The following is a 26,581-nucleotide window of genomic DNA, read 5'->3' as shown; positions in this document are numbered from 1 at the left end:
AATTTGGAGTCTGTTTTTAAAATATTCTAATCAATTGCCACTCATTTCACTTTCTGGGCATTGTGTTTTATGAGTCTCAGAAGCTTCTCCATTCCTGCATCTCACACCTCACGTTGGTATAGACCTTGGCATAAACTAAAGCCCAACCAATTCCTGTCCCCTTTCTGCTCCTGGAACATTGAAACTAATACTTATAGTGTAGAGGAACAGCTAGCTCATTTTAATTTCATTGTACAAGCCACCATAGATAATGTAGCCACTATAAAGCCTCAGACCCACTCTCCAAAACACACACCCACTAGCTGGTATTCTCCAGCCTTACGAACTGAAAAGAGCCAATGTAAAAAATTGGAACAGGAATGGCGACACTCGCACAGTGGGCAAGACAAAGAGAAATATAAAACCGCACTGTCCTCCTATCATAAAAATATTAAATCAGCTCGCAAGCTACACATTTGTCTGATTTTGTTGAAACCTCTCACTGCCTTGACGTCTCCCAGTCAGGTTTCTGGGCCAAGCACAGTACCAAATCTGCCCTAATTGAGGTAACTGACAACATCAGAATGGCCCTGGACAATGGTCAGGCAGCACTGCTGGTGCTGCTTGACCTATCTGCGTCGTTTGACACCATCTCGCACCAGATCCTACTTGAGAGACTTCAGGGCATTGGAATACAGGGGGTCGCACTGAAGTGGTTGACAGATTTTCTCACAGATAGAACCCAGACGATTACATTGGGGAGCTTTAGATCTAAAACCACTAAGGTTGCTAAGGGGTCATCGCAAGGCTCCTGTTGAGCCCTTCTCTCTTCAACATTTATGTTACCCCCTAGGCCAAATTCATGAGGAACTTAGGGTTCAGTCCCATTTCCTATGCAGACGACACCCAGCTCCTCCTTACCTTTGATAAAAACAGACCTGATAGACAACTCATCTTTTCTGAGGGCATGAAGACCATTGCTGCCTGGATGAGGATCAACTTCCTCCAACTGAACGCCGATAAATCGGAGATCCTGCTGTTTGGAGGAGCAGCTATAAGCTGGGCTCCCATATGGTGGCCGGAGGAGCTGGGCACGGCCCCTTCCCCTAAAGAAGTGTTCAAGAATTTAGGAATCAGGATCGACCAAAACCTCACACTCGATGCTCATGCTACTACTTCTGCTGGCACCTGCTTCCACATAGTAAGCTTGCTCAGAAGAGTTTTCCCCCTGTTGCCTTTGTCCACTAAAAAACAGATTGATGCAAGCCCTAGTATTAAGCCGTCTGGACTATTGTAACACACTGCTAGCCTCGGCCAACAAACCCTCCTTAAACAAATTACACGTTGTACCGAACACGGCCGGTCGTCTAGTAGCAAATTCCCCCTCTACCCCCCCAGAACGGCTGCTATCCCACTTCTTAACAAATTCCATTGGCCTACTGTGAGAAAGCGCGTCAAATTCAAGATCGGTTGCACTGTTTATAAAGCTCTCAAGGGACAGGGGCTTTCCTACTTCTCTGCCAAACTTACCAAGTACACCCCCCACGGCCCCTTCGATCAGGCTCCAAGCTACTTCTTTGTACCCATAGAATTAAAAAGGCTTGCAAAGGTGGCAAAGCATTTTCACATCTTGCCCCTAGTCTCTGGAACGAATTGCCCCTCCAGCTTTGTGATTGTCAGAGCCTCTCTAAATTCAGGAAGCTTTTAAATACCTTTCTTTTCTGAGTCCCTTGGGTTTGGCTGCATCACACAGTTCTAAGTGCAGAGATACCCCTTTGGGGTGATTCAGTGCTATAGAAATTAATAAATATCAAATTTGAATAGACAAATTGCAAGAAACTGTTGACTGAATGTCTCTATATATGTATGCATGCACTCAGGAAAACATGAGGTAGGCTGGACCGTGAAAGGTAGATCTGAAAAAATAAAATAAAAGGGCCTTGGACAGAAAAAGGAATAGTGCTGATTAAGTATGGGTAAAGCCGAGCCCCTTTAGGATCAGTTTGGGCAGTGCAGATTGGGGGAAAAGCAGACTTTCTGAGCCTGGTGCCTTCCGTTGCTGCCAAATGCAATGTTTCTACACTATCCAACACCTCATTAACAGGTGCTACTCTTATTTGCAATGTGGAGTATTAAAATACATTCTGCAGGGTTTCTAGTTAGTCAACATTTAGGCCTGATCTTTTCTTTGGATTATCAAATATTTCTATACTTAGTCTTAATTCATTTCCAGTGAATTCTATGGATGTTTGTGTGTGGATTCTTTTCACTGTTTTTCATTTAGCTAGAAATGTCAGCAGTAAACACTACAGATCACTATCGACTGCTACTGCAGATAATGTTGATATTTATGAAGCACTGCAATTTTATCTACAATTTGGACCTGAATAAATGTGTGGTTTCATGCTTCATGAACACCTCTTGGTCCCTATTCATGCGATAATTCTTCTTGATACCTATTTCATTATCCTTCTTAGCACCTCGTGAAGTTGTTTTCAGTGAGGATTATTCACTACCTCATGGGATATTTGAATCAATTTCTTTACATTGCCATGCACAGTTTTAGACGTTTGCCATCTAAATGTCCCTTTTAATTTCCAAAACTATTTGGATTTCTTGGTGTGTATACACAATATTGAAATCTATTGTTTGAACTTGATATAATTTATTTTAGTGTTTTGTAGCAGAAGTCAGATTACTGTTATTGACTTGCTAGTACTAGGTTTTCGCCCAAGTTTGTACTCTTATGCCGCTGGGGATCCAGATAAATCGTGCCAGCTCCCTGGTTTAAATGGTACAGCAAAGGATCGCTCTTCCAGTTCAATGGAATCTGGTACACTGATGGACAGCACGTGTATTAATAGTGCTCCTGTACACTTTCGATAGTCCTGGTGAATAATTGAGTCCAGTGCTTTGTGCGATTGTGATTCTGTGCAAAGGCAGGTGCAAGTGTAAAAACAAATATCAATGTCACTAATTACCTAATTTTTCAAACATCTGATGGGTCGAGTGCTCGTTGGCATCCACCATCACACGCTTTTGATCAAGCATTAAGATGTTCATGGAGAGCCATTTGGATGCCATCCAAAGTGGGTGATCTAAAACCAGGATAACAACACGGTTAAAGATGCTGATACGGACTCACAAAAAAAAATATTTGGATTTTACATTTCAGAAATAAGCAAAGAATACCTTCAGGCATAAGGGGGGTTGGAGGAGTGACTACTGTCCAGCCAGCCTTCTTGAAGAGGTCAATCTAAAAAATCAACCCAGAAAATATAAAGCTAGTTGACAACTTTTTCAAATATGCATTCTTCACCGTGATTTAATGCTGCACTGGTCTTCAAATAATATAAGGTGTAAAGATGTACCTGGTGGCAAGGACGATCTGGGTTGGAAAGCACAAGGCCAGGTCCAATTATGTTAAAGGTAGCATCAATGTGCATTGGGTTAGGATGCTTAAAAGAGATGATATGGATTCTGTACTCTGGAGCAAGATGTCTCCGCATCCACTCAATGCCCTGGTAATTTGTAACCTAGAAGAAAATGTATTTTTTGTTAGAATTCAAAAGTCCTGCTCAAGGTATTTTGATGAATGTTATAGTGGAGATCAACTCTTTCAGCAACTCATTTTTTTTCTCTACTACCTACATAACAATTGTCTACAGTGTGCTGGTGTCAGTGCCCATTACCAGAAGCACTTTCAGTGACTCATTGCAGAGACAGAAAAGCATGGGAGACTGGCCTTGACACAGGTATGCCACATTCTTCCAGACTAATTATCTGTAATACATTACACAAGAAGAGGGAAAAACTGGTCAGGACCCTGGTATCAAGCTCCACGTGGGAACTGAACATGACCCAGATGATTGTGTGTATCGAGTGGAGCTGAGAAACTCTGGAGCACCAGACAATGAGACTTTAGCACAATTCCGTATTTGAAGGAAGTCATCAGGCACCCGGAGGCAGGTTCACAAAGATTTATTCGTGCATGTAAGGCTGGAAATAAGGTTGCAATTGCATTTTATGAGTGATAAGTGACAACCCCTTTTTGGAATTCACAAAACTCAGGAACTCGTAAAAGGATTTACTAACAAGGAGACTTTGTATGAGTAAATATCCTGCTGTGGGAGGGAAGTTGGAGTTCTGGTTTGTAGATGAACTAGGGGTTTGTGAGCAGGCACAGTCATACGTATTTATGATTCTCGTACGTGTTTTGTATTCACAAACAATTATCTGATCCCTTCCCATCCTGGTAATGGTCAGAGAAGGATTCGCGTCAAGAGCTGAAGTAAATTCATTTTTAGAGAAGAAAGGGGAAAGATAGCCGCGAACACCCCCAGCCTCCCCCCGACAATAGTGGGAGTGTAGGGGAAAGGGTTTCTCCATGGGAAACATTTTGCAAGCAAAATGTGTGTAGGTTCTTGAAGGTAAAGAGAAGTTAAACGTTTTCTTTTTTATTATTTTTTTTAATTTTCCAAAAACCTTTATTTGAAAAAGATTGCACAGTACAATTACATAGTTCCACAAATGCAGAAGATTAGGCACACCAATACATTCCAGCACAGCAGAGATAATTGCACACTTGTGTGACATTAGAGACAATGTGTTCAAGGTATGGGTCACGCACTCCTCGTTTGTGAACAGGTTAAACAGTCTGTGGTGTGCCTCAGAGATATCACCCCCTAACGAGAAGGTGTGGTAATCAAAAACGTGGTCTGTGGCAAAACAGTCCTTCATCAGGGGAATCCTGAAAGACAATAATCCAATCTAAGTATGATCGACCGAGACGAAACCAAACATATGAATACATGCAGTCATATCCATTACTAAGTTGAGCAATTTATCAATCACTTCTAAAACACAGAACCAAAGTGATAAATCATATAATAGTATAGTTCCCGAATGTGTGTTCTCCCGGAGTTGCGTTATGAGATAAATGAATTCACCGGCGAAGGGCGCACGAGTGAGACGCGGGATCTTGCTCAACTTTATCTGTAAGTTCCATTCACTGATACGAGGCTCGCATGATCTTGTTTGGCTTTGGATATCATTTGTGGTTATACTTTGCACGTGGTTTTTACATGAACAATCATCATTGAGTTTTTGGGCACTTTTCTTCATAGCACTGGGTTCGCTTTACCTTTCAGTCAACTTATAATTCATTTATCTCATAACGCAACTCCGGGAGAACACACATTCGGGAACTATACTATTATATGATTTATCACTTTGGTTCTGTGTTTTAGAAGTGATTGATAAATTGCTCAACTTAGTAATGGATATGACTGCATGTATTTATATGTTTGGTTTCGTCTCGGTCGATCATACTTAGATTGGATTATTGTCTTTCAGGATTCCCCTGATGAAGGACTGTTTTGTCCGAAATGCATTGGGAAATTATGTTATAATGCATATACTAAAGTGGATTTCAGATATGAGTTATGGAAATGAAACTTTGTGACCAATAATGAGAAACTCATGTGAATAAAACATGAAGAAGCTTGATACAATTTTGGCTGAAACTTTATTTTGGCATTCTACGCATTGAACATAGAAACGGATTTCGTTTCATAGAGGTTGTGCTCAGAGAGTTGGCGCTTACCCTAGGTGCCACAGACCACATTAGAGACAATGCCATGAATGGTTATCATAAACTCCTGTGGGGGGCAAAAGCAGATGATCAGGAGGCACCAGACATAGAGGGAAAAGGCAGGGAGAATGGGAGGGCCGTGGACTAGAAGGGAACAGCTCAAGGACTAACACCGGCGGCTGCCACAGGCGGGTAGCCGGCGGGGAGCCCGGGAGAAGTTGCAGATTGCTGAGGGTCAAGAATTGATAGGTAGGTAACAAGTGGGCCCCATATATCCAGTGGACGAGACCTGGCTGGCAAGAGGTCCCAGAACTCAGACAGAAGGGTTTGGCAGCTGGATGCGTCTTGAAGCCAGAGAGTTGTCATAGGCGCGGGCCTACGGCCCCAACACATTGAGACCCTGCGCTGCGCAAGGAACTGGGCCAGGGACACACTGATTTGCATATAGCCAGGTTCTGAGCTGGGATGGTGCAGTGAGATAAATAACGGTGATGGATCAAGCCCTGATCTTTGGACTGGGTAAGAGTGGTCTGCTTAATTCAGACACTCTGTTCATCACCACCCCCTTTTCTGAATCGTTTTTGGCCACTATAGGTGTGGCAGGGTATACTCAGACATGAGTCCCTTTCTCACTGCACCATCAGGATTCAAGCAAGCCGGGCCGAAGACGGCTGAAATGCCAGAAACCGGTCCCCGGTAGCTTGTCTCCTTTCTGGTGAAGAATTGGCTTGGTAGTTTAGTCTGCCCTGTTCCCATGATGCACTGGGCCAGGGACAGACTTATTTGCATATAGCCAGGTTCTGAGCTGGGATGGTGCAGTGAGATAAATAACGGTGATGGATCAAGCCCTGATCTTTGGACTGGGTAAGAGTGGTCTGCTTAATTCAGACACTCTGTTCATCACCACCCCCTTTTCTGAATCGTTTTTGGCCACTTTAGGTGTGGCAGGGTATACTCAGACATGAGTCCCTTTCTCACTGCACCATCAGGATTCAAGCAAGCCGGGCCGAAGACGGCTGAAATGCCAGAAACCGGTCCCCGGTAGCTTGTATCCTTTCTGGTGAAGAATTGGCTTGGTAGTTTAGTCTGCCCTGTTCCCATGATGCACTGGGCCAGGGACAGACTGATTTGCATATAGCCAGGTTCTGAGCTGGGATGGTGCAGTGAGATAAATAACGGTGATGGATCAAGCCCTGATCTTTGGACTGGGTAAGAGTGGTCTGCTTAATTCAGACACTCTGTTCATCACCACCCCCTTTTCTGAATCGTTTTTGGCCACTATAGGTGTGGCAGGGTATACTCAGAGATGAGTCCCTTTCTCACTGCACCATCAGGATTCAAGCAAGCCGGGCCGAAGACGGCTGAAATGCCAGAAACCGGTCCCTGGTAGCTTGTCTCCTTTCTGGTGAAGAATTGGCTTGGTAGTTTAGTCTGCCCTGTTCCCATGATGCACTGGGCCAGGGACAGACTGATTTGCATATAGCCAGGTTCTGAGCTGGGATGGTGCAGTGAGATAAATAACGGTGATGGATCAAGCCCTGATCTTTGGACTGGGTAAGAGTGGTCTGCTTAATTCAGACACTCTGTTCATCACCACCCCCTTTTCTGAATCGTTTTTGGCCACTTTAGGTGTGACAGGGTATACTCAGACATGAGTCCCTTTCTCACTGCACCATCAGGATTCAAGCAAGCCGGGCCGAAGACGGCTGAAATGCCAGAAACCGGTCCCCGGTAGCTTGTCTCCTTTCTGGTGAAGAATTGGCTTGGTAGTTTAGTCTGCCCTGTTCCCATGATGCACTGGGCCAGGGACAGACTGATTTGCATATAGCCAGGTTCTGAGCTGGGATGGTGCAGTGAGATAAATAACGGTGATGGATCAAGCCCTGATCTTTGGACTGGTTAAGAGTGGTCTGCTTAATTCAGACACTCTGTTCATCACCACCCCCTTTTCTGAAGCGCAAGGAACAACAGCATGGCAGTCAAACGGCGGGAGGCATCCGGACAAAATTTAACAAAGGCTAGGAGGCAGATCATGGGCTCAGGTCGGAGTGGTGAAGAGGTGATTTCGGAGATAATTGCACAAACCTCCTGCCAATATGCTCAGAGACCCCGAAACACAACCAGGCGAGATGAGCAAAATCAGTCGCGGGCGCAGAGCAGCGCAAGCATCTGTCACTTGCCACAAGGCTGAATCTATGTAGTTGGGCGGGGTGAGATTCAGACAGCGTATGTATTTGAAGTGTATCAGACGCAAGCGGTAGTTGGGGGAAAGGCATTTGATCTGAGTGCAGCAGTACAGACAATCCACTTGGGAGATCTCGATTCCCAGGTCCTCGCCCCATGCAGTGCGAACCCGATCGGTAGAAATGGAGGACGCTGCTTGTGTGTAAGCGTAAATTTTAGCAACCAATCCAATAAACGACATCCAATAAAATATTTCGTGAAGGCCTATTTTTAGTGCAGATGGAGCAGACGGGTCAGATTTGGAGAGAGAAAACAAAATTTGAGAATCGTCTGCATAGGTCATTAAGACGAGACCGAAATTTTCTGCAAGGTTGGCTAGAGGTCGAAGGTACAAATTAAACAATAGGGGACTCAGGATAGATCCCTGTGGTACACCATGGGGAGAGTAAAAAACATCAGAACATGCCTCAGAAGAGGTGATCTGGAAGGTGCGGAGGGATAAGTATGATCTAATCCATTCTAAAGCCCTGCCCTTATCAACCAAACGCCCAGTTACCTAGTTGGCTCAGAGGAAGAATCTATGTCCGTGATGGGAATTATCCTGTGGGGGCATGGCGACACCCAGCATACACCCCTGCCAAAGAGACAGGGTGGCCAGGCTGTTAGCGTCAGCAAACATAGGAATGACCTTTAAAGGGAAAAGGAACTGCACATCAATAACCGACAGGCTAATAGAAATGCCTCAGAGGGCCACAGGAACCAGAGGTCTAAATTGGAATTACAGACCAGGAGAACAAACAATCCTAAGGCTACAGCAACAAGGCTCAGAGAATAGATCAGTCATTGTCACCGAGATTATCAGCAGTCGCCACTCTGGAATTAGCAGGAGATGAACGGTGAGATTTATCAAGTTTTTTAGCAAACGCCAGTGCCTCTCTTGGATCCGGGAAGGTGAGAGTCTTTGTGTCTTGTTTAACACGCAGTTTGGGGGGTACGCTAGCGAGTAGGAGATCTCATGTTTCTGTAGGATCCGTTTAGCTGGTAGGAATTCACGGTGAGCCACCTGAACTGCGATGGTATAGTCCAGATAGAACGACAGGTACTTTCCCTGGTGGTGAATGTCCCCTTTTTCCCTGGCCACCCGGAGGATGGCGTCGCGTTCCCTGAAGTTCAATATTTTGGCTATGATGGGACGAGCCGGGAGGCAAGGGGCCGTACGGGGGCCAACGGAACGATGGGCACGCTCAAAATGAAAACCGGTGAGAGTACGTCACTGAAGAGCTCACGAGTCAGCTGTTCCACATAGTCCTCAATGCGAGAGATGTTGGTGGACTTGGGTGCACCAGTGATGCGAAGATTACTTCCACATCCACGTTTTTGTTTCAGATAACGGCTAGTATCGTGTCCATTTGCAGCAAATTTTGGCGGTCCTGGGTAGAGGCATCCTCTGCTTCAGACACCCTAGTCTCGACATGAAGGAGTCAGGCATCGTGGGAGTCAACCCGGGCTTTCACTGTGTCCAGGCGGATCCGACAATTGATCCAGCTGCACCGCTATAGAGGTGACCGTGGATTTAACATCAAGCACGAGGCCAAAGAGATACAAGGGGACCACAGCACAGCGGGTATAAAAGGCACCAAACGGGGTATGGGCGGCTGGGCCCGAAGGAGGAGAAGGAGCCAGTCTAGTCGGGCACTGGGACGGAGACGAGATGAAGGGTAGCACTTGTGCAGAGTCCGTGAGTACGTTGCAGATCAGCAGCAGAACCCAGCCGGTGTGGCGCAGGAGGCCGTGCCTAGGCCGGATGCAAAGATGGGGCGGCCTGATGTCGCTAGGATTGCACTCTGATCCGCACAGGAGGGGCAGGCGGGTTGTGGCATCCACACAAGGCAGTAGGTGCTGAGGCGATAGGCAGCAAGCGGGGCCACAGTGCTAGTCTGTCTCCGGAGGAGTGCTGCGTCCAGCCAGCCGGGACCGCTGCTGCATGGGGGGGCCGTCGTCGGGGAGCCAGAGGTCGTATCAGGTGGGGGGCCGCACACAGCGGGGTAGTCAAGGAGAGCGCACCGCCCACCTCACCAGGCCCGATGACAGAGGTCTGAACCTCCGGCACCAGAGGAGGAGTGAAGGCACCCGGGGGTGCATAGGCCAGGCCGGGCGGTATGACAAGTGCGCCCCCAGCCCCGCCGCGAGGTGCCCACGCAGTAGCGGAAACTACCGGCTCTAGTGACCGCAGAGTGGAGGTGCTGTGTCGGGTCATGGTCCAGTCCTGGTCAGGGTCTCGCTGTCAGCTCCGGGATTGCTGGGAAGGTCGCACGCGCCACAGGGCCGAGGGCCGAGCCTCGCACAGCGGCAGATCGTGGCTCAGCAGCAGCCCAGGAAGGCGGATATTGGGCTTGGCCAGCAGAACCCACTCAGAGTGCGGCCATTTTGCAGCCGGCTAAGCCACGCCACCAAGTTAAATGTTTTCTAAGAGGAAATCTAGAAACCTGACTGTCATGTTATTTTGGGTAATAATAACTTTTCTTTTATCAAGCTTCGCAGAGCTGCAAATAAACGTTGTTATTATCACTAACTGAAAGGTGCTCAAGTATTACTGCTGATGTAGATCGTCCACATAACCCATAACAAAAATTAATAACCTTTGCTCACGTGTTGTCAACAATTTCTTTTTAAATGAGCAATCACACAGTGTAAATCTAGCAAAGACCACATACTGATTCTTGAACTATTTTAAGGAACACATACAAACGTTCGATTTCTACCTGGCTCCTTTGTGCAAAAATGTCTCTTCCAGCTCTTATAAAATCAGCAGCATCAAAACACGGCTCAAACTCGGTTGTCACAAATTTTCCCTGAGCAGCCAGTTTATGCCTGTCTTCCACAGTACGGTTTAGGTAATCCTGGAAATAACAAACAGGTAAAAACAGTTAGTAGAGCATAGTCAGTGGACCAATAAAGCAAACTGGTGCCATGTTTTAACGGGCACCAAGAGAAATCAGAAGACAAGTATAGCATAATATATGCTGTAATAGATATTTCAGGCCTGGATTTCTCAGAAAGGTGATGACTGGGTCACGACACGACAGTGTGGTCTCAAAATGCAAGGTCTTCAGTAAAAAGTGAGTTATACTATTAGTGATTTGGCATAAATACCACGAGTTTTATTAAACGGCTCCTCGTTTATATGCCATTTAATAGTGTTAGTGCTTTAAAGTAATTTCCATAACGTGCTTTAAATTACTTCTTCACACAGACTATGAGTCTTCTTATTGAGAGAAAATGGGGCGAGAGCCCTAATACTTTTACTATAGAATTGGGATTTTTCTTCTTAATAGGAGACAGAGAACAAAAAAAAATCTCGAAATAAATGTTAGCTTCAAACAAAACAAATATTCGCTGGTTAAGAAAACGATTAGAAAAGGTGACATTTTTATGCAACATATTAATAAGAAATGTTTTTGCTTTTTTGACATGTGAAGAGGTTAGATTTTCTGGGGGTTACGGGTGACTTTTTGAAGAAGCATGGAAAATAGTCACCTGATTTAAGTAAAAATCAGAGAGCACATTTGGAATGGAAAAAAACGTACTTCTGAGCACACTGATAACTCTGTAATGAACACGTTAACAAAAACAAACATTGACATATCCAATAGGTCTTGTCTTTGGGACCTTATCAGTTTTTAGCCATGCATCACATTATTCTGGGTGCTTAACATTTACAGTTTTTACTACGTGTAGCACTGGGTGGGAGATTGCTTACCTACTGAGTATTTCTGGTAATCCGGTGCTGACCCAGACAAACAAGATAAAAAGGTGAGGATAGCCCCAGGGTATGTCCCACTGCTAGGTTGTTAGGTACTTGTCTACCCTTGAAGCATAGTACTAGACTGCTGCACTTTGGGCTGTTACAGGGACTTCTAGGAGGCTGTTAGAAAGCATAGGATTACATTTCAAATGTACATAAGTGATAAGAGCTCACCCGCAAAGATGGGTAAGAACTTTAACTTTTGTGGCTAGAGATCGAGCATCTACTTGAGCGGGTGGAATCGCGTGTGGTTTTTTATTTATTTATTTTGTTGGTAGTTTGTGGTATGTTAAAATCCCATTTCTGCAAAGACTCCTACTCTTTCCGGGCGAGAGTCTGAGATGATGCCTGATGGTCCTGGGCACTGGTTGGGGTCTCGTTGCTGGCTTGACACCCTCACCCTGGGATCCTTATTAAGTATCGCCAATGCAGCGTGCACGCGCTGCTTAGGAAAGAGACCTTTAGTAATGGACACAACTTTGCGGGCAAAAACGTGCACGCGTTGCATTGCTTTGAATGGCAAAGCATGCACGTTTGGCGATTCCCTCGCTGAAGCGTGCGGCGCCATATGGGAGCAATTATCGCGCTCGCTTGCTCCAGCAAGGGAAATGCTGCCTGCTCTCGGCCGCACTCCCCCCCACCACGAGCTGGCGCTTGTTGTTACTGGTTTCTGCTGATAAGATTATTTGTGTTATTCTACATTCTTGCAATGCCCACCTCTTCAAAATATTATCTTCATCACCATACATAATTAACTGATAATATTATGTTTCTCGCAGTAATTGTTCGGGTTTCCCCAATCACATCCTTTGGAAACTGATACATTGTATTGCACAAACAATGGGTACACAGCGGATCTCTTTCACCGTGCAGCATTCAGACTTCACAGACGTTGACTTTCTGAACCTTAGCAAGTACAAGCCACAGGAATGTAATAAAAGTATCCGTTTGCTCTTGTACTGCAAAAATCGATCTGGTAGAGAAAATAGAGTGATATAACAATTCATATACCTGTGTAGATGAGCTTGAATGTTGATGGGCAGAGTCTCTGCAGTCCAGTACCAGCAGCCGCATTGTTGCTGTAAGTCACACTCCCTTCTCTTTCATTTGATTCTTCCAATTTTAAGACAGGCAAACGCAAACCTACACCCTCCCTCCCCGCACCCTTCCTTCCATACACACTTCTCCTCCTCTGTCACCCTACCCTCAGGCAGGGGGTTTGGTACACAAACTTGAGTGTATATATTATTGCGACTGGGGAGTGCTGTATGTGTGTTTTGGTTTCACACATAGATAATGTGCGTCACACAATTGACGTTTGTGAGTGAATATATGACCCTCGCAATTTAAATACATGTGGCTGTGTGTGATCTAAGTATTTATGTCAGAAGAAAGCACGGGTCAGGCACCCAAGGCAAACCTCATGATTTCACACGTTAGCTTACTTAAACATTTAAGCATATAGGATCCTAGAAAACACTTACTACAAGAGACCTATAATCATGTGTATATCCGCATATCTGCACAATAACCCCACTAGACAGAAAAACACAAACTTCATTCTCTCTCTCTTGCGCACTTATAGTGACATATATAAAGCAATTTTCTGTGTTTAGGTACAGTAATGATATCGTTTTCAGTTAACTACTGGGTATTATTACGTTTTTACGGTTCTACCAAACGAGCTGCTTTTGGCAAACCTATACATGTTTGATTCTTATGGCTGCACTCTGTAAACAAAGGGCAGTGAACATCTGAATCCACCTTCACCACTAACTTATTCGAGTGTCAAAACAAAAATGTTCCTGTTGACGCAAACAAAAAAAGGAATTGGATTACTGCTGACGGACAATTGGCAGATGGAAGGGCTTGCACCCAACAATAGACTAATCAGCAGTATAAGTCATATTTAATTGTTTCACCTTGTTTACAGTTCTGTGCTTGTTTCTGAAAGAGACGTATAGATGGAGAACCACAGAATATGAGGAACTCTTAGGTTAAGGGATGGTTTCTGTACCGGTGGGGCAGATGAAACTGGGGCAACACACCTGGATCCAGCTGTTATGCTAACTTTTACCGAGTTAGATTTGAAAGTCCAGCATGGCGATATAACTTTCTCCTTGCTACGGGATGGCGTTATCTACCAGTGGCACCGCCCAGACGATAACGCTAACCGCGAATATCTTCGCACTAGTTATTTTTACAGAACTGGAAGCCCTCGATCATCGGACACGAGGAGTATTGCAGCCCTATAACGTCATCAATCATTTTTTGGTGCCGTCCTTGCATAGTATTGATTCTACATTCGGCTACCTTATCGATTAGGTATCTACAAGGGTTAAACAGAGGGACCTAAGGAATTAGCAACGACCTATCTAGAGGACGTTACCTGATTGCAAGCCATTACGGATAATGAGCGACGCACAAAATTATAGGACATATAGATAAAAAGATAAAGCAAGCTCATTTCCTCGACATATCCCAATGTGTATATGGAATTAGATGAAATTTGTGGCTCCTGAGGAAGACGTTTCCCATAACGCCGAAACGCGCGTCGAAAAATATTGATTGCCACTCTGTTATTTTAGACATATATTTTTTCATGTATTGTACGCAAATTGTACAAATGTTTTGTTTTTAACTGTTATGTTATTGATTGCTTTTAATATGAACACTTGTGTATTTATTAAATGAAATACAGTTTTTAATTAATTTGTTTTGTGGTCCCTAATGTACTTTCTTCCTCAATGTTCTTGCCTATTAAAGTTTCTATGCAGACTCCATAACCACATTAAAAAGCATTTGCAATGCAATAGGTCTCGCAGTTGTGAGAGTTTGAGCTATTGGCATTGTAAATGGCAATGCCTATTATTTATGTGTTGGTTTTTAAAACATAAATAAAAGGTATTGTCATTTATAATGCCAATAGCTTAAACTCTCGCAAATGTGAGACCTATTGCATTGCAAATGCTTGTTTAAAGGGTAGTGGGATGCTGTCAGGGTAGCTTTGGACGTCACCAGTGGAGGACGGTTGGCTGAGGGCCCGGAACGGGGATTTCCCAACCATGTTTACTTTTCACCCGCCGCTCTGCGTGCCTTTATGTGTGCATCAGCCTCGGAGGGAAGGCGCCTAGGGGAGCAGAGGCCGAGAGACTGCTTAACCAGCAGAGACACTGGGAGGGGAAGGTGAGGGGGCAGTAAGTGAGGGAGGGGAGGTAATTGGGGAAAGAGATACAGACACTGAGGGAGATGTGCAGCTGTGACGCAAGATGAAAGGGGGACATCGGTACCGGGAGAGAAGAAAAGTTTGACGAGAAGAGGGGCCCAGCCGGAGAGAGAGGTGGGCACACTGGCAAGCACGACTCTGAATATGAAAGGAAAGAGCAGGTGAGGTGCTTAAATGAGGAGGAGAGAGCAAGAGTGAGCTGGAGGCTGTGAGACTAGCAGCGGAGACTGCTGGGCACGGGGTGGTCAGAGAATACAGAGTAGTGACAGTCACAGCACGAGGACATGTGGGCGACCGGATATATTCGGCAAGGGACAGACAAGGCAGGCTGTAATTGGTGGGGACGAGACAGCCATGCTGAAGAGAGTCCATTGAGGGAGAAGCGACTGCCTACCTTAAAATGGGGGGACGGCGGGAAGAGGGTAGAATGTGTGTATTTCTCTTTGCAGTTTATTTGTGCAGTTTTACACAGGGCATAGGAGCTCTACATAAGTAGTGAGAGGAAAACGTGAGACAGTGGAAGACTTGAAATGCATTTCTTCAGCAGTTCGAAGAGTAGAGGGTTACAAAGTAGATTAACAACATCGAGTGCTTGAAAAGTGCAGACGCTCGTGGCCAAACTAATTGCAAATAGATGGCTGCTGCGTGCCATTGCTCGCTCTCGCAAGGTGGATGCCAACACAAGCACGAGTGCTTGAAAAGAGCTGACCGATTTCTAAAGGTCATCTCCTAGTGCAGTGCATGCGTGCTGCACTAGTCTCAACCTAAAAATCATCTTACTTTATAGTGTCCCATGCCAGTGATAAAAGGGGAGTTGAACCCAGATTAAAGCTGGCCTTAGATCCAGCCTGCCAAGGATAGTATAGTCCAGCTCTGCTCTTTTACTCGTTTTGCAGACAGTCAGGGAGGTGATTGGAAAGGGGCGACCATTCGGTCCCCCCGAACGTATGGCGGAGTACCACGATCCCCCCGGGAAGCCATCTTGGGCGGGAGGCGAGTCTCGGCTGGTATGCCCGAAGCGGCGTAGCCGGGGCGCGCCTTTTTCCCGCCCTGGAGTGGGCTGGCCTAAACACTGACGCGGCCGGCCACGCCCTTGGGGCAGGCAGGGGCGGGTTTACGCCCGCCCTGAAGACGGATAAAAGGAGCAACAAGCCAAGAAAGCATCCTCTTGTTCCTGTGCTCTGAAGCTGCACCTCCTCGCTGCACGTGAGCTCGAGACGGAACGAAGAGCCAATTTTGAGCGTTGTAATCTTTCTTGTTTGTTTTACAGATACTCTGTTGGAGAATGCCCAAGAAAGCGGGAAAGCGAATGACTACCGACCAGATGCTGCGTGTTCTTATGAAAGAGGTGACCGAGCTAAAGAGGCGAATGGCGGATAAAGACGAGGAAGGGGGACCGAAACGTCCTTTGGCAGGAGCAGCTCCGGGAGGGAAAGGCAAGAGGCCCAGAAGGGGAGCAGCTGGGGGAGACATCCCGGTTCCCTGTACCCCACTCGAAGAACCAACTCCGGTGCCGGAAGAGGGGAATCCGATTCCCGTGGTGGTCACCCCCGTGTCCGGGGAGGATATGCCGCCCGAGCTGGCAGCACAGTTAGCAGCGTGGTTGGGTAAAGGTAGCAAGGGCGCCACGGCTGACGACGCGCGGGTGTTGATGAACCAACTGCGTGAAACAAGGGAAGCGGCGAAGGCACCATCGCCGGCTGCGGCAGTAGAGAAGCCACCTGGGACAGGTCCAGTCGCAGATGCAGCTTCCGGTTCAGGTAAGCGGCCATTGCCGATTGCGAGGGATGAGTCTGCACCCTCACGAAGGGAAAAGTTGGGTCAACATGTCCCTCTGGCTATTAAAGAGAAGATATGGGCAGAGGAGTATATAAACATCTTCTCGTTGCTTACCGATCATTATGAGATGGAGCATGTTAAGAGCCAGAAGGAGCTCATGCATCCGAGTGTTTGGCACGCAAAGATGGCCGCCTTTAAGGTAAATGAAAACATTGGCACTTGGGGCAGAGCGTGGGGGATTTTTACATCCATCATGGGTGAACGTAAGCCCGAATTACTGTCCGAATTGCCGATTTATCAGTCACGGATCATGGGGTATTCTGTATCACACGAGGGCAATCAATGGTTCTGTTACGATAATATTTTCAGAAAAGCGAAAGAACATGATAAAAACTTAACTTGGGATTGTTATGATTCTGTGTCTTGGTCCAAAATGGAAGATACTGGTATGTTGAAGTTGCCATTGGTAGGGAGTAGCGTGGGTGAATCCTCCCGCCAATATGCGGGGACGCCCTTTCGATCAAGTACGAGTAACGACAACCACTCGAGGCCGATCGGCAACGCAGGTAAAAGGGGGATTTGTTGGAACTTTAACAGGGGTAAATGTACGAGGCCCCTGGGGTCATGCAAATTTAGGCACGAATGTGGTGGGTGTGAGCAATCATCCCATCCTGAGTCCATGTGCAGAGCCAAAACGGGTGATAACGGGGGTAGAGGAGGCGCCAAACAGGTCTGATATAGTCCGAGGGGCGCCTTTACCTACTCCGATTGATACCATGGCAATGATTCCCTGGCTCAGCGAATACCCGGATCACGCTTCCGCTGGGGTGTTGCGGAACGGGTTTTCATATGGTTTCCGCATCCCAGTGGGGGAGTTTCAGGGTATAGCGAAATGTAAAAACCAAATATCGGTCTTGCAACATACGACCGTGGTACAGGAAAAGATCGTGAAAGAGGTTACTCGAGGTCGAGTCGCCGGTCCATTTAATGTGCCACCAGTTGCTAACTTTGTTTGTTCCCCTTTAGGGGTGGTCCCCAAGAAGGACCTGGGTGAGTTTCGGCTGATACATAATTTATCAGCCCCACGTGGTCTTTCCGTAAACGATGCGATAGACCCGGAAGTGTGTTCGGTGCGGTACGCATCCTTCGATGAGGCCGTAGCCATATTGAATCGCCTGGGGCCCGGTGCGCTGATGGCAAAATCTGATATCGAGTCAGCGTTCCGGTTGCTCCCGGTACATCCAGACGACCAGCGTCTCCTTGGTTTCATGTTTCAGGGTCACTATTACATGGATAGGTGTATGCCAATGGGGTGCTCTATATCTTGTGCCTATTTTGAAAAGTTCAGTTGTTTCCTGCAATGGGTCTCCACAAAGAAGACGGGGTTTCAACATGTGATACATTATCTCGATGACTTTTTGTTTCTGGGGGCAGCCGGGGATCCGGAATGTGGACAAGCTTTGACTGAATTTTGTGTCTTGATGAATCAGTTTGGCGTGCCATTGGCACCAGGTAAGACTGTGGGTCCCTCGACTTGCCTCGAGTTTCTGGGGATCGAGCTCGACTCTGAAGAAGGTTGTTTCCGTTTACCAGGAGACAAAGTGTTAAGATTCAGGGCATGCCTGCAAACGTGTATAAGTGAGTCTAAGGTTAAGCTGCATCAGTTACAACAATTGGTGGGACAGTTGAATTTTGCCCTAAGAGTAATACCGATGGCCCGCCCCTTTTCCCGCTCGATCGCTCAAGCCATGGTCGGCCTGAAGGAGGGTCATCATCGCACGAGGCTCTCGGCAGAGGTTCGCCAGGACATGCGCATTTGGTTGGCATTTCTGGCGGATTTCAATGGTCGAATAGTCTGGAACAAACCGGCGGTGTCCTCTGAGGAGCTGGGGCTGTGGACAGATTCGGCAGGGAGCATTGGTTTTGGTGCCATATTCGGCACTCAGTGGTCGGCACAAAAATGGCCGTCATGGTGGCATGATAGTGGACTGACAAGTAACATTGCTTTTCTGGATCTTTTCCCCATTCTGGTGGCCCTGAGAACTTGGCCCGAAGGGTTCAGAGATCACTCTGTGGTATTCTGGTCTGATAACATGACCGTGGTTGAGTGTATCAATAGCCAGGCAGCACCATGCAAATGGATTCTGAGATTGCTCAAGGAAATTGTATTACTGTGTATGCAATTGAATGTGCTATTTAGGGCAAGACATGTGCCGGGGGTGAAGAACCAGGCGGCTGATGCACTTTCTCGTTTTCGTATGCAGGCCTTCTGGGGTTTTCTGCCCACAGCGGACCCGGTGGCGGCACCCTTTCCCGAAGCTCTCTGGTCTCTCGGTGCCCCGAACTTCGTAACCTCGTGGGAGAGAGTTTAGCACCCAGGACGAGGAAGGCATATGAAGGGGCGTTCCGTTCTTATTGGGCCTTTTTGGGGGCTGCTAGAGGGGAGCTTTGGGGCCAGGAGGAGTTGGTAGTGAAATTCCTGCTGTCTTTACATCAGGCAGGCAAATCAGTGGCTACGGCCCAGAGGCATCGGGCCGCCATTTCCTTTGTGGCTAGGGCTCATGGGATCCAGGACCCGACAGCGTCTTTCGTTGTGCAAAAAGCGCTACGTGGGTGGCAACGCCTTGAGGGTCGCAGAGTAGATGAAAGGCGCCCGATAGGTTTGGATAGGTTGGCCCTGTTATTATCCATACTCCCTGCAACGTGTTCATCTCAGTATGAGACAGTGGTATTCCGAGCCGCTTTTACGCTGGCATTCCATGGGGCTATGCGGGTAAGCGAACTAGTGGCAAGGAACAAGCAGGATGTGATGGGGGGACTGTGCCGAGAGCACGTTCAGGTTAGAGGGGGGACAATGACTGTCTCGTTTGTCAGGTCCAAGACCGATCAGGGTGCGATGGGTGACTGCATAATCATACAAAGGATTCCCGGGTCCTCCATGTGCCCGGTGAGTTGTGTAGAGGAATATTTAGCACAAAGGGTGGCATCATGGGGGGGGACCTTGTTGAGACACGCTGACGCCACCCCACTGACGAGGTTTCAGTTTCAGCGGGTGCTTGCGATGTCGATTGCCGCTGCGGGCTTGAACCCGGGCGAGTTTGGGACCCATTCCTTTCGGATAGGGGCTGCTACAGAGGCTACAGCCAGGGGTCTGAATGTCGAACAAGTTAAACGTGTGGGGCGTTGGTCCTCCAACTGTTATAAAAGGTATGTGCGGTTGCACATGTTGTGAAGCTGTAATGATGTACTCACGCTTCTTGTTTTTGTTTGGTTTCAGTTGCGCAAGCCTACGAGGCGGGCGGACTATGCAGTCGACCCAACACCGGGCCAGCGGTCAGACATCACCGGCTGTGAAAAAGGAGGTGTGGGGCGTGGGCCACTCATACGTGAGGCGTGCCGCGGACGTATTCAAAGCAGGTGACATGATTCACGTGGCTGGGGAATACGGGTACAGTGTGTCCTTCTACGGAAGGGGCGGACTCTGTATTGACCAGTTTCAATCATTTTTCGAGGGTTTGCTAGGGCGGACGAGGTCACCGCCGTCTATAGTCATAGTACATCTTGGGGGCAATGATTTGGTCACCACTGGTAGACGACTTCTTCTTGAGGCGATGCTTTCCACTGTAAGTTGGTTAGCGAGGAGAGTTCCAGGGTGCACAATTGCATGGTCCCATATGATCCCACGAAAAGTATGGCGGGGGCTATTTCTGTTTCTGCTCTGAATCATTCAGTAAGAAAAATTAATAACAAAGTGAGTAGATTGTTCCGTTCCAATACACTGCATTCTATTTCGCATGGTTGTATTACTGGTGACAGTATGTATTTGGGGGATGGTGTTCATTTGTCCCGGGTGGGGAACGAGTTACTCATAGGAGACTTGATAGCTTGGCTAAAGACTTTAAGACATGACCTTTAGGTAGGAGTGTTGTGGGGGGTCCGGATAGCCGATCAACTATCCGGCCTGTGGCGGTAAGGTCATGATCGGTGAGCACTAATTGGAAGATCCCTATGAGTGGGCGTCACCCATTACGGATGGGAGCGCTCGAGGGAGGTGGCCATTGGCCCCTCAACGGGGAGGCAGTCCCTTCTAAGGATGGGCCGCCGAAAGGAAAGGAAAGGCGGTCAAGGCCCCTTCCTGGGTAGGAGGGGCTACAGCCCCCTCCTGTGGAATTTCCCGGGGCCAGGACATCTGCGACGGCAGATGTGGTAAGTGTGTGGGGTTTGGGGGGGGGGTCTAAGCTACCTTCTAGATACCTCACACGAGTCCTCGGACGACCTTTAAGTGGCGTCGAGTTTATTGGGGCCCCCGTCAAGTCAAGGGAAATTGGTAGTTGCACTTGAGGTACACCTCTGTGCGGTCGCCCCTCACAAGTGAGGGGGATATTTCTGGTTTAGGGATCTTGACACCGGTTACGACCTTGCCGTTGGCCCTTAAACGTTAGGATGTACAATTTCAAAATTTCAAGTTAATGTTTTGTAGGATGTTAGTTCGGCTAGGAGAACCTTTGTATTAGAGAATATGTTAAGGTTAGCCAAACATCGCAATGTGGTAATGAAATTGTACATAATATGAAACTGTTATTTTAATGTTTTAATTTTGTTTCATATTTTAATAAATACGGCCGGGAGGGTCACTCCCTCCCGTCTTCCAAAAGTTCAGAACTGTTTCCGGTTTCCCATCCTTGGGGATTGTGTTGAGAGGGGGTGGCGGGTATCTCAGCCATATGGAAAGGGGCGACCATTCGGTCCCCCCGAACGTATGGCGGAGTACCACGATCCCCCCGGGAAGCCATCTTGGGCGGGAGGCGAGTCTCGGCTGGTATGCCCGAAGCGGCGTAGCCGGGGCGCGCCTTTTTCCCGTCCTGGAGTGGGCTGGCCTAGACACTGACGCGGCCGGCCACGCCCTTGGGGCAGGCAGGGGCGGGTTTACGCCCGCCCTGAAGACGGATAAAAGGAGCAACAAGCCAAGAAAGCATCCTCTTGTTCCTGTGCTCTGAAGCTGCACCTCCTCGCTGCACGTGAGCTCGAGACGGAACAAAGAGCCAATTTTGACCCACCCACCAGCCCCTGAGGACAGCAAGTGGTTTTGAATAAAGTTTGATGTGGTAACTCTAATTTTTGTTTGCAGGTTGGGATTATTATCGTGATAACTTTGAATATGCAATAAAGAATGGTCAATTTGTGGTATGTTTTGTAAATAAAGTAATCCTGCTCTAGTGTTTGATCAGTAAGCATGCTTTTAATAAAGTGGTTGTTGTTACTGTCTTTTAAGTAATTTAGTCATTTAGTTTAGAATTGTCGTATTTATTTTGGTCGGGCGGTAAGGTCATGATCGGTGAGCACTAATTGGAAGATCCCTATGAGTGGGCGTCACCCATTACGGATGGGAGCGCTCGAGGGAGGTGGCCATTGGCCCCTCAACGGGGAGGCGGTCCCTTCTAAGGATGGGCCGCCGAAAGGAAAGGAAAGGCGGTCAAGGCCCCTTCCTGGGTAGGAGGGGCTACAGCCCCCTCCTGTGGAATTTCCCGGGGCCAGGACATCTGCGACGGCAGATGTGGTAAGTGTGTGGGGTTTGGGGGGGGGTCTACGCTACCTTCTAGATACCTCACACGAGTCCTCGGACGACCTTTAAGTGGCGTCGAGTTTATTGGGGCCCCGTCAAGTAAAGGGAAATTGGTAGTTGCACTTGAGGTACACCTCTGTGCGGTCGCCCCTCACAAGTGAGGGGGATATTTCTGGTTTAGGGATCTTGACACCGGTTACGACCTTGCCGTTGGCCCTTAAACGTTAGGATGTACAATTTCAAAATTTCAAGTTAATGTTTTGTAGGATGTTAGTTCGGCTAGGAGAACCTTTGTATTAGAGAATATGTTAAGGTTAGCCAAACATCGCAATGTGGTAATGAAATTGTACATAATATGAAACTGTTATTTTAATGTTTTAATTTTGTTTCATATTTTAATAAATACGGCCGGGAGGGTCACTCCCTCCCGTCTTCCAAAAGTTAAGAACTGTTTCCGGTTTCCCATCCTTGGGGATTGTGTTGAGAGGGGGTGGTGGGTATCTCAGCCATATAATCCTTGACTGAGTAGCTTAAAACCCAGGACTGGACATGTTAGCCGCCGATCACTGATAGAATCACAAATTATCCAAACTGTTGCATGCAGGTAGGTCAATCATCACCACACACATAAATAGAAATATTTGGGTACCTGGTCATAAAGTTCATCAGCCATTGTGGATTTTGGTGCAGTGGTCCATTTGGCACCGCGGCGAAAGTATTCCTTGATAAGAGGTCTATATGCTCTGTATTCAAAAAAGCGAGCACGCCACGCCATAGGTGCCTCAATTATTTCATTTCCAACCACTAGTAGAATGTCTCTTGGCATTGCAGCATAAAGGCCTGCATAACAAATATAATAGTATGTAATATACATGGAAATAACAGCATGTAATCACATCATAAAGCTCTTTTTCACTAAGGGTTCACAGTTCCTTAAGACCAGGTTGTGGAACCCTACTTCCTTGCAATTGACGTTTGAGCTATGATAGTGAATATCATTGTAATGGCATTTCTCCGCAATTAATATAACCAACATTTCCTTGAATTCCGCTTCACTTCATGGATAATTCATGGTTAATACATGGCACCCAGGTGTTCTGTGCAGAATCTTGGGATACTTGGCATGCCCACAACTGTATTGGCAGGAAGAACTTTCTTAGCACTCTGACAATTATGCGAGATGCCTTCGAGAATAAATGCAAGATGCCTGACTTCTACCAGGTCTGCCTATTACTGCTGAACCTTTCTCCCCATTTTATGTGACAGCATGTAACCTACTAGTAAAGCTGAGGTATAAAGGTAGATGATACATAGACAAGACTTAAGATCAGACTGTACTATTGATGCCTTTAGAGCAAAAATATAATTTCAAAGCAGCCCCTGCCTTCCACATGAATATGGAACCCATGTTTAAGCTTTAACCTCTTGTGAATGACTCCACATGTTCTCCTCTTGTCCGCTTTACCTGTATGTGAGAGATATGAAGCAGCAATCATTTGTATTTCATCTTTTCTTAGGTGCCACTCCATATTCCGTCTCTTCTTTCCGTCATAGTTTCATTGTCTACCAGCTACAAAGATTCCAAAGTCACCCCAATCTGAAAAGTCTGAATGGTCCAAACCCAACATTGATAGATCATAACATTTGCACATAATCATCTCTCCTCCATCCTCATCCTTCTCAACCTTCAAGCAGTCGATCTTGATGTGCTATTCACAAATCAGCCAAGTCAAGCATCACTGACACTGCACTCTACTAGCTTTCCTCCTACAAACTGCATAAATGGTGCTTGCAAGGACATCTCTAGGATTCCCCATTTTCCATGTGGAGGGGTACTGTAGAAAAGTGACACTTTTTAGCATTGTCACCCCCACTTTTTTTCCTGGTATCCAATGCAATTTTGACAGAAAGCGCACTGGGTTCCGGTGGTCCAGTTGCCATGTGCCAGATCTCTTTCCAAAACTGTACAATTGTTTCTCCAATTGGCAATACCTTTATCACCCCTTGTGCATCCCTAGTAAATGGTACCACTGGTACCTAGGGCAAGGAGACTAAAGAGGGTCTTTAACAACTGCAGCATGTGTTGTGCCATCCTAAGGGACCCCTCAGCATCCACATGCAAACTGCCATTGCAGACTGTTTGCCATTGTGCAGAGAAAAGTGAAAACATGATATGGCACACCTCCTGTGTGCCATTCCTGCAGACTTTGCCTGCAGTATAGGTAAATCACCCCTACATCAGGCCTTACAGCCCTATGGCAGGTTGCACTTTACTATATGTGTTGACTAATCTACATGGTCGGTCTAGCAGTGGAAATCAAACACTGAAAATATAAGATATGCAACAAGTGAGCAGGATCTAGCATATACATTACTAGGCAAAAAGCCTTAAAACAAGACTAAATTACTCTGATGGATTTACAAAAGCCTGTGATTCTGGACAAATCACTTTTAATCTCCAAATGCCTAACAAAAATGGATGTGTCCTCATGTAACGCAACTGGTGCTTGTGTAAAGCACTCTGCTATCGGATGTATGACGTTACAACGCATGCTTTTACCACGCATGCTGTTACAACGCAGGTTTTACTACGCATACCATTACAATGCATAGCTCTTTGGGGTGCTGGATAGTGAATAGTTTAATTTACTATTCCAACTCCAGTCCCCGTGGACACTAGGGAAGGTGTTGGATAGTAAATTAAATCTATTCCCTATCCTAGAGCGCCCCCCAGCGCAATGTGTTGTAATGGTTTTCGTTGTAAAACCTGCGTTGTAATAGCACTGCGTGGTAAAAGTTGATTTGTAAAGGATGTTTCCCTCTGCTATCCGATACCATCGGGACAAGTTTGAGCTAAATAAAACAGTAAAAAATAATGATTAAAAAAATCAAGCATTAGAAATGCAATAGCTATTGGCATTGTAATTGGCTATGTCTTTTACCTATGTGTTATGGAGTGTAGTGGAATTATGTGGGTTGGATTGATTTTGGTAGTTGTGTAATTGTGTGGCATGTAATGCTGTGGAGTTGTTTTGTGTAGTGGAATTATGTGACATCTGGAGTTGTTGAATTGTGTGGATAGTAATTATGTAGTATTGAGTGTACTGGAATTATGTGGAGTGGGATTGTGTGTCATGGAGTGTAATTATGTGGAATGGTATTTTGTATTGTTGAGTGGTATATAGTGGAGTTTAACTATGTGGTGTGCTGTTGAATTTTGTGGTAAGAACTTGAATTATGTGTTGTGAATCGGATATATGTGGTGTGTAGTGGAATTGTGATGTGGAGCGGAATTATGTGGTTTGGCGTTGAATTATGTGGTGTAGAATGCCTTTGTGTGGAGCCGAAAAGAGTGGCATGGAACACTGTGGCATTGAGGGTTTTTATGTGGAGTGTTGCTACATGGCATAGAGTGTAGTTTTGTAGAGTGTATTGTTGTGTATCGATTTAGATTCCGTATGCATTTTCCCGATTCATGCCCTTATATAGGTATAATTCACATTGCCCTTATTGAGGCATAGAAATCCAGTCCTTATTTAGGCATAGCCCATGCTACCTAAATACAGGCATGGCTACTTCCATCCATTCATCTACGTCACAACGATTTCTTGGAAAACCAGAGTCTTAAGCTGAAGGGACTTCCCCTGGCCTGGATATTGATTTCTCCAAGAACTCATTTATTATGCATAAACATCTATTCCTTAGGGGTTCATTCATGATGTTCAAATGCCTTACATTTACGTCAATTCTGGCATTCCTAAACACCTTCAAGGTATAAATATACCTTCACTTGCTATGGCAAAGCACAGTTTGGTCCGGTGCAGTTTGACTACCTACTTGCACAATGCAGCTCGCTACAGCAAGTGCCGAAGGAAGCCAACTCTCCAGCTGACGCACTGACTAGAAGCTGTCATCCTCCTGCCGAGAATCCAGCTCCAGTGTTTCTGACTTCCCTTGCAGGGTGTTGGGAGATCAAGTCCAGGGAAAGAGATACCAACCTCTCTCATTCTAAGGTATGGAGCTGAGTAGGACTTAGAGAAACCTTTGGCAATTCTTGGCAGAACTAAAATATAACTAAAGACAGCACCTACTTCTTTCCTCGTACTAGACCTAGGTTAGGTACACTGGGGTAGGCGAATTTTAGAAGCACCAGTTGAGTATTTTAGCCTGTGTTATTTCTGTATGTATTTTAATGAATATGTGATAGCCACAAAACCATGCTATTACAATATTATTTTATCTTACTGCTAATGCTGTACATTTTATACTTCACATTCTGTCGAACTATTGTAGCAGTACACATCTTTTGCATGAGAAATAAGACTGTTCAATAAATCCTTTTTTTGAAACGCTCGTCTCTCTATTTCTGTGCAACTCTCTACAAACGAAGAATGCTCGATTGACTGAGTGAAATAGTTATCTATTGTTTCCACGACTCTGAAGATATTGTTC

General features: G+C 46.3%; 1 protein-coding gene across 1 annotated transcript in view; it reads right to left on the bottom strand.

Moving 5' to 3' along the window:
* Positions 1–26,581, bottom strand: part of LOC147733659 (glycine amidinotransferase, mitochondrial-like) — a 102,533-nt gene that overhangs the window by 13,733 nt on the left and 62,219 nt on the right. The window contains exons 3-7 of the mRNA XM_086959003.1: positions 22,779–22,969; positions 10,519–10,656; positions 3,351–3,515; positions 3,172–3,235; positions 2,961–3,077 (exon numbers count right to left, since the gene is read on the bottom strand). Of these exons, the coding sequence (XP_086815129.1) occupies positions 2,961–3,077; positions 3,172–3,235; positions 3,351–3,515; positions 10,519–10,656; positions 22,779–22,969 (675 nt within the window). The remainder of the gene's footprint in view (positions 1–2,960; positions 3,078–3,171; positions 3,236–3,350; positions 3,516–10,518; positions 10,657–22,778; positions 22,970–26,581) is intronic.

The sequence above is a fragment of the Lissotriton vulgaris genome, chromosome 2_1 (genome assembly GCF_964263255.1).
Source record: "Lissotriton vulgaris chromosome 2_1, aLisVul1.2, whole genome shotgun sequence".
Classification (NCBI taxonomy): domain Eukaryota; kingdom Metazoa; phylum Chordata; class Amphibia; order Caudata; family Salamandridae; genus Lissotriton; species Lissotriton vulgaris.
Note: the sequence above shows the minus strand (reverse complement) of the source record. Positions and strands in the feature narration are given on the sequence as shown.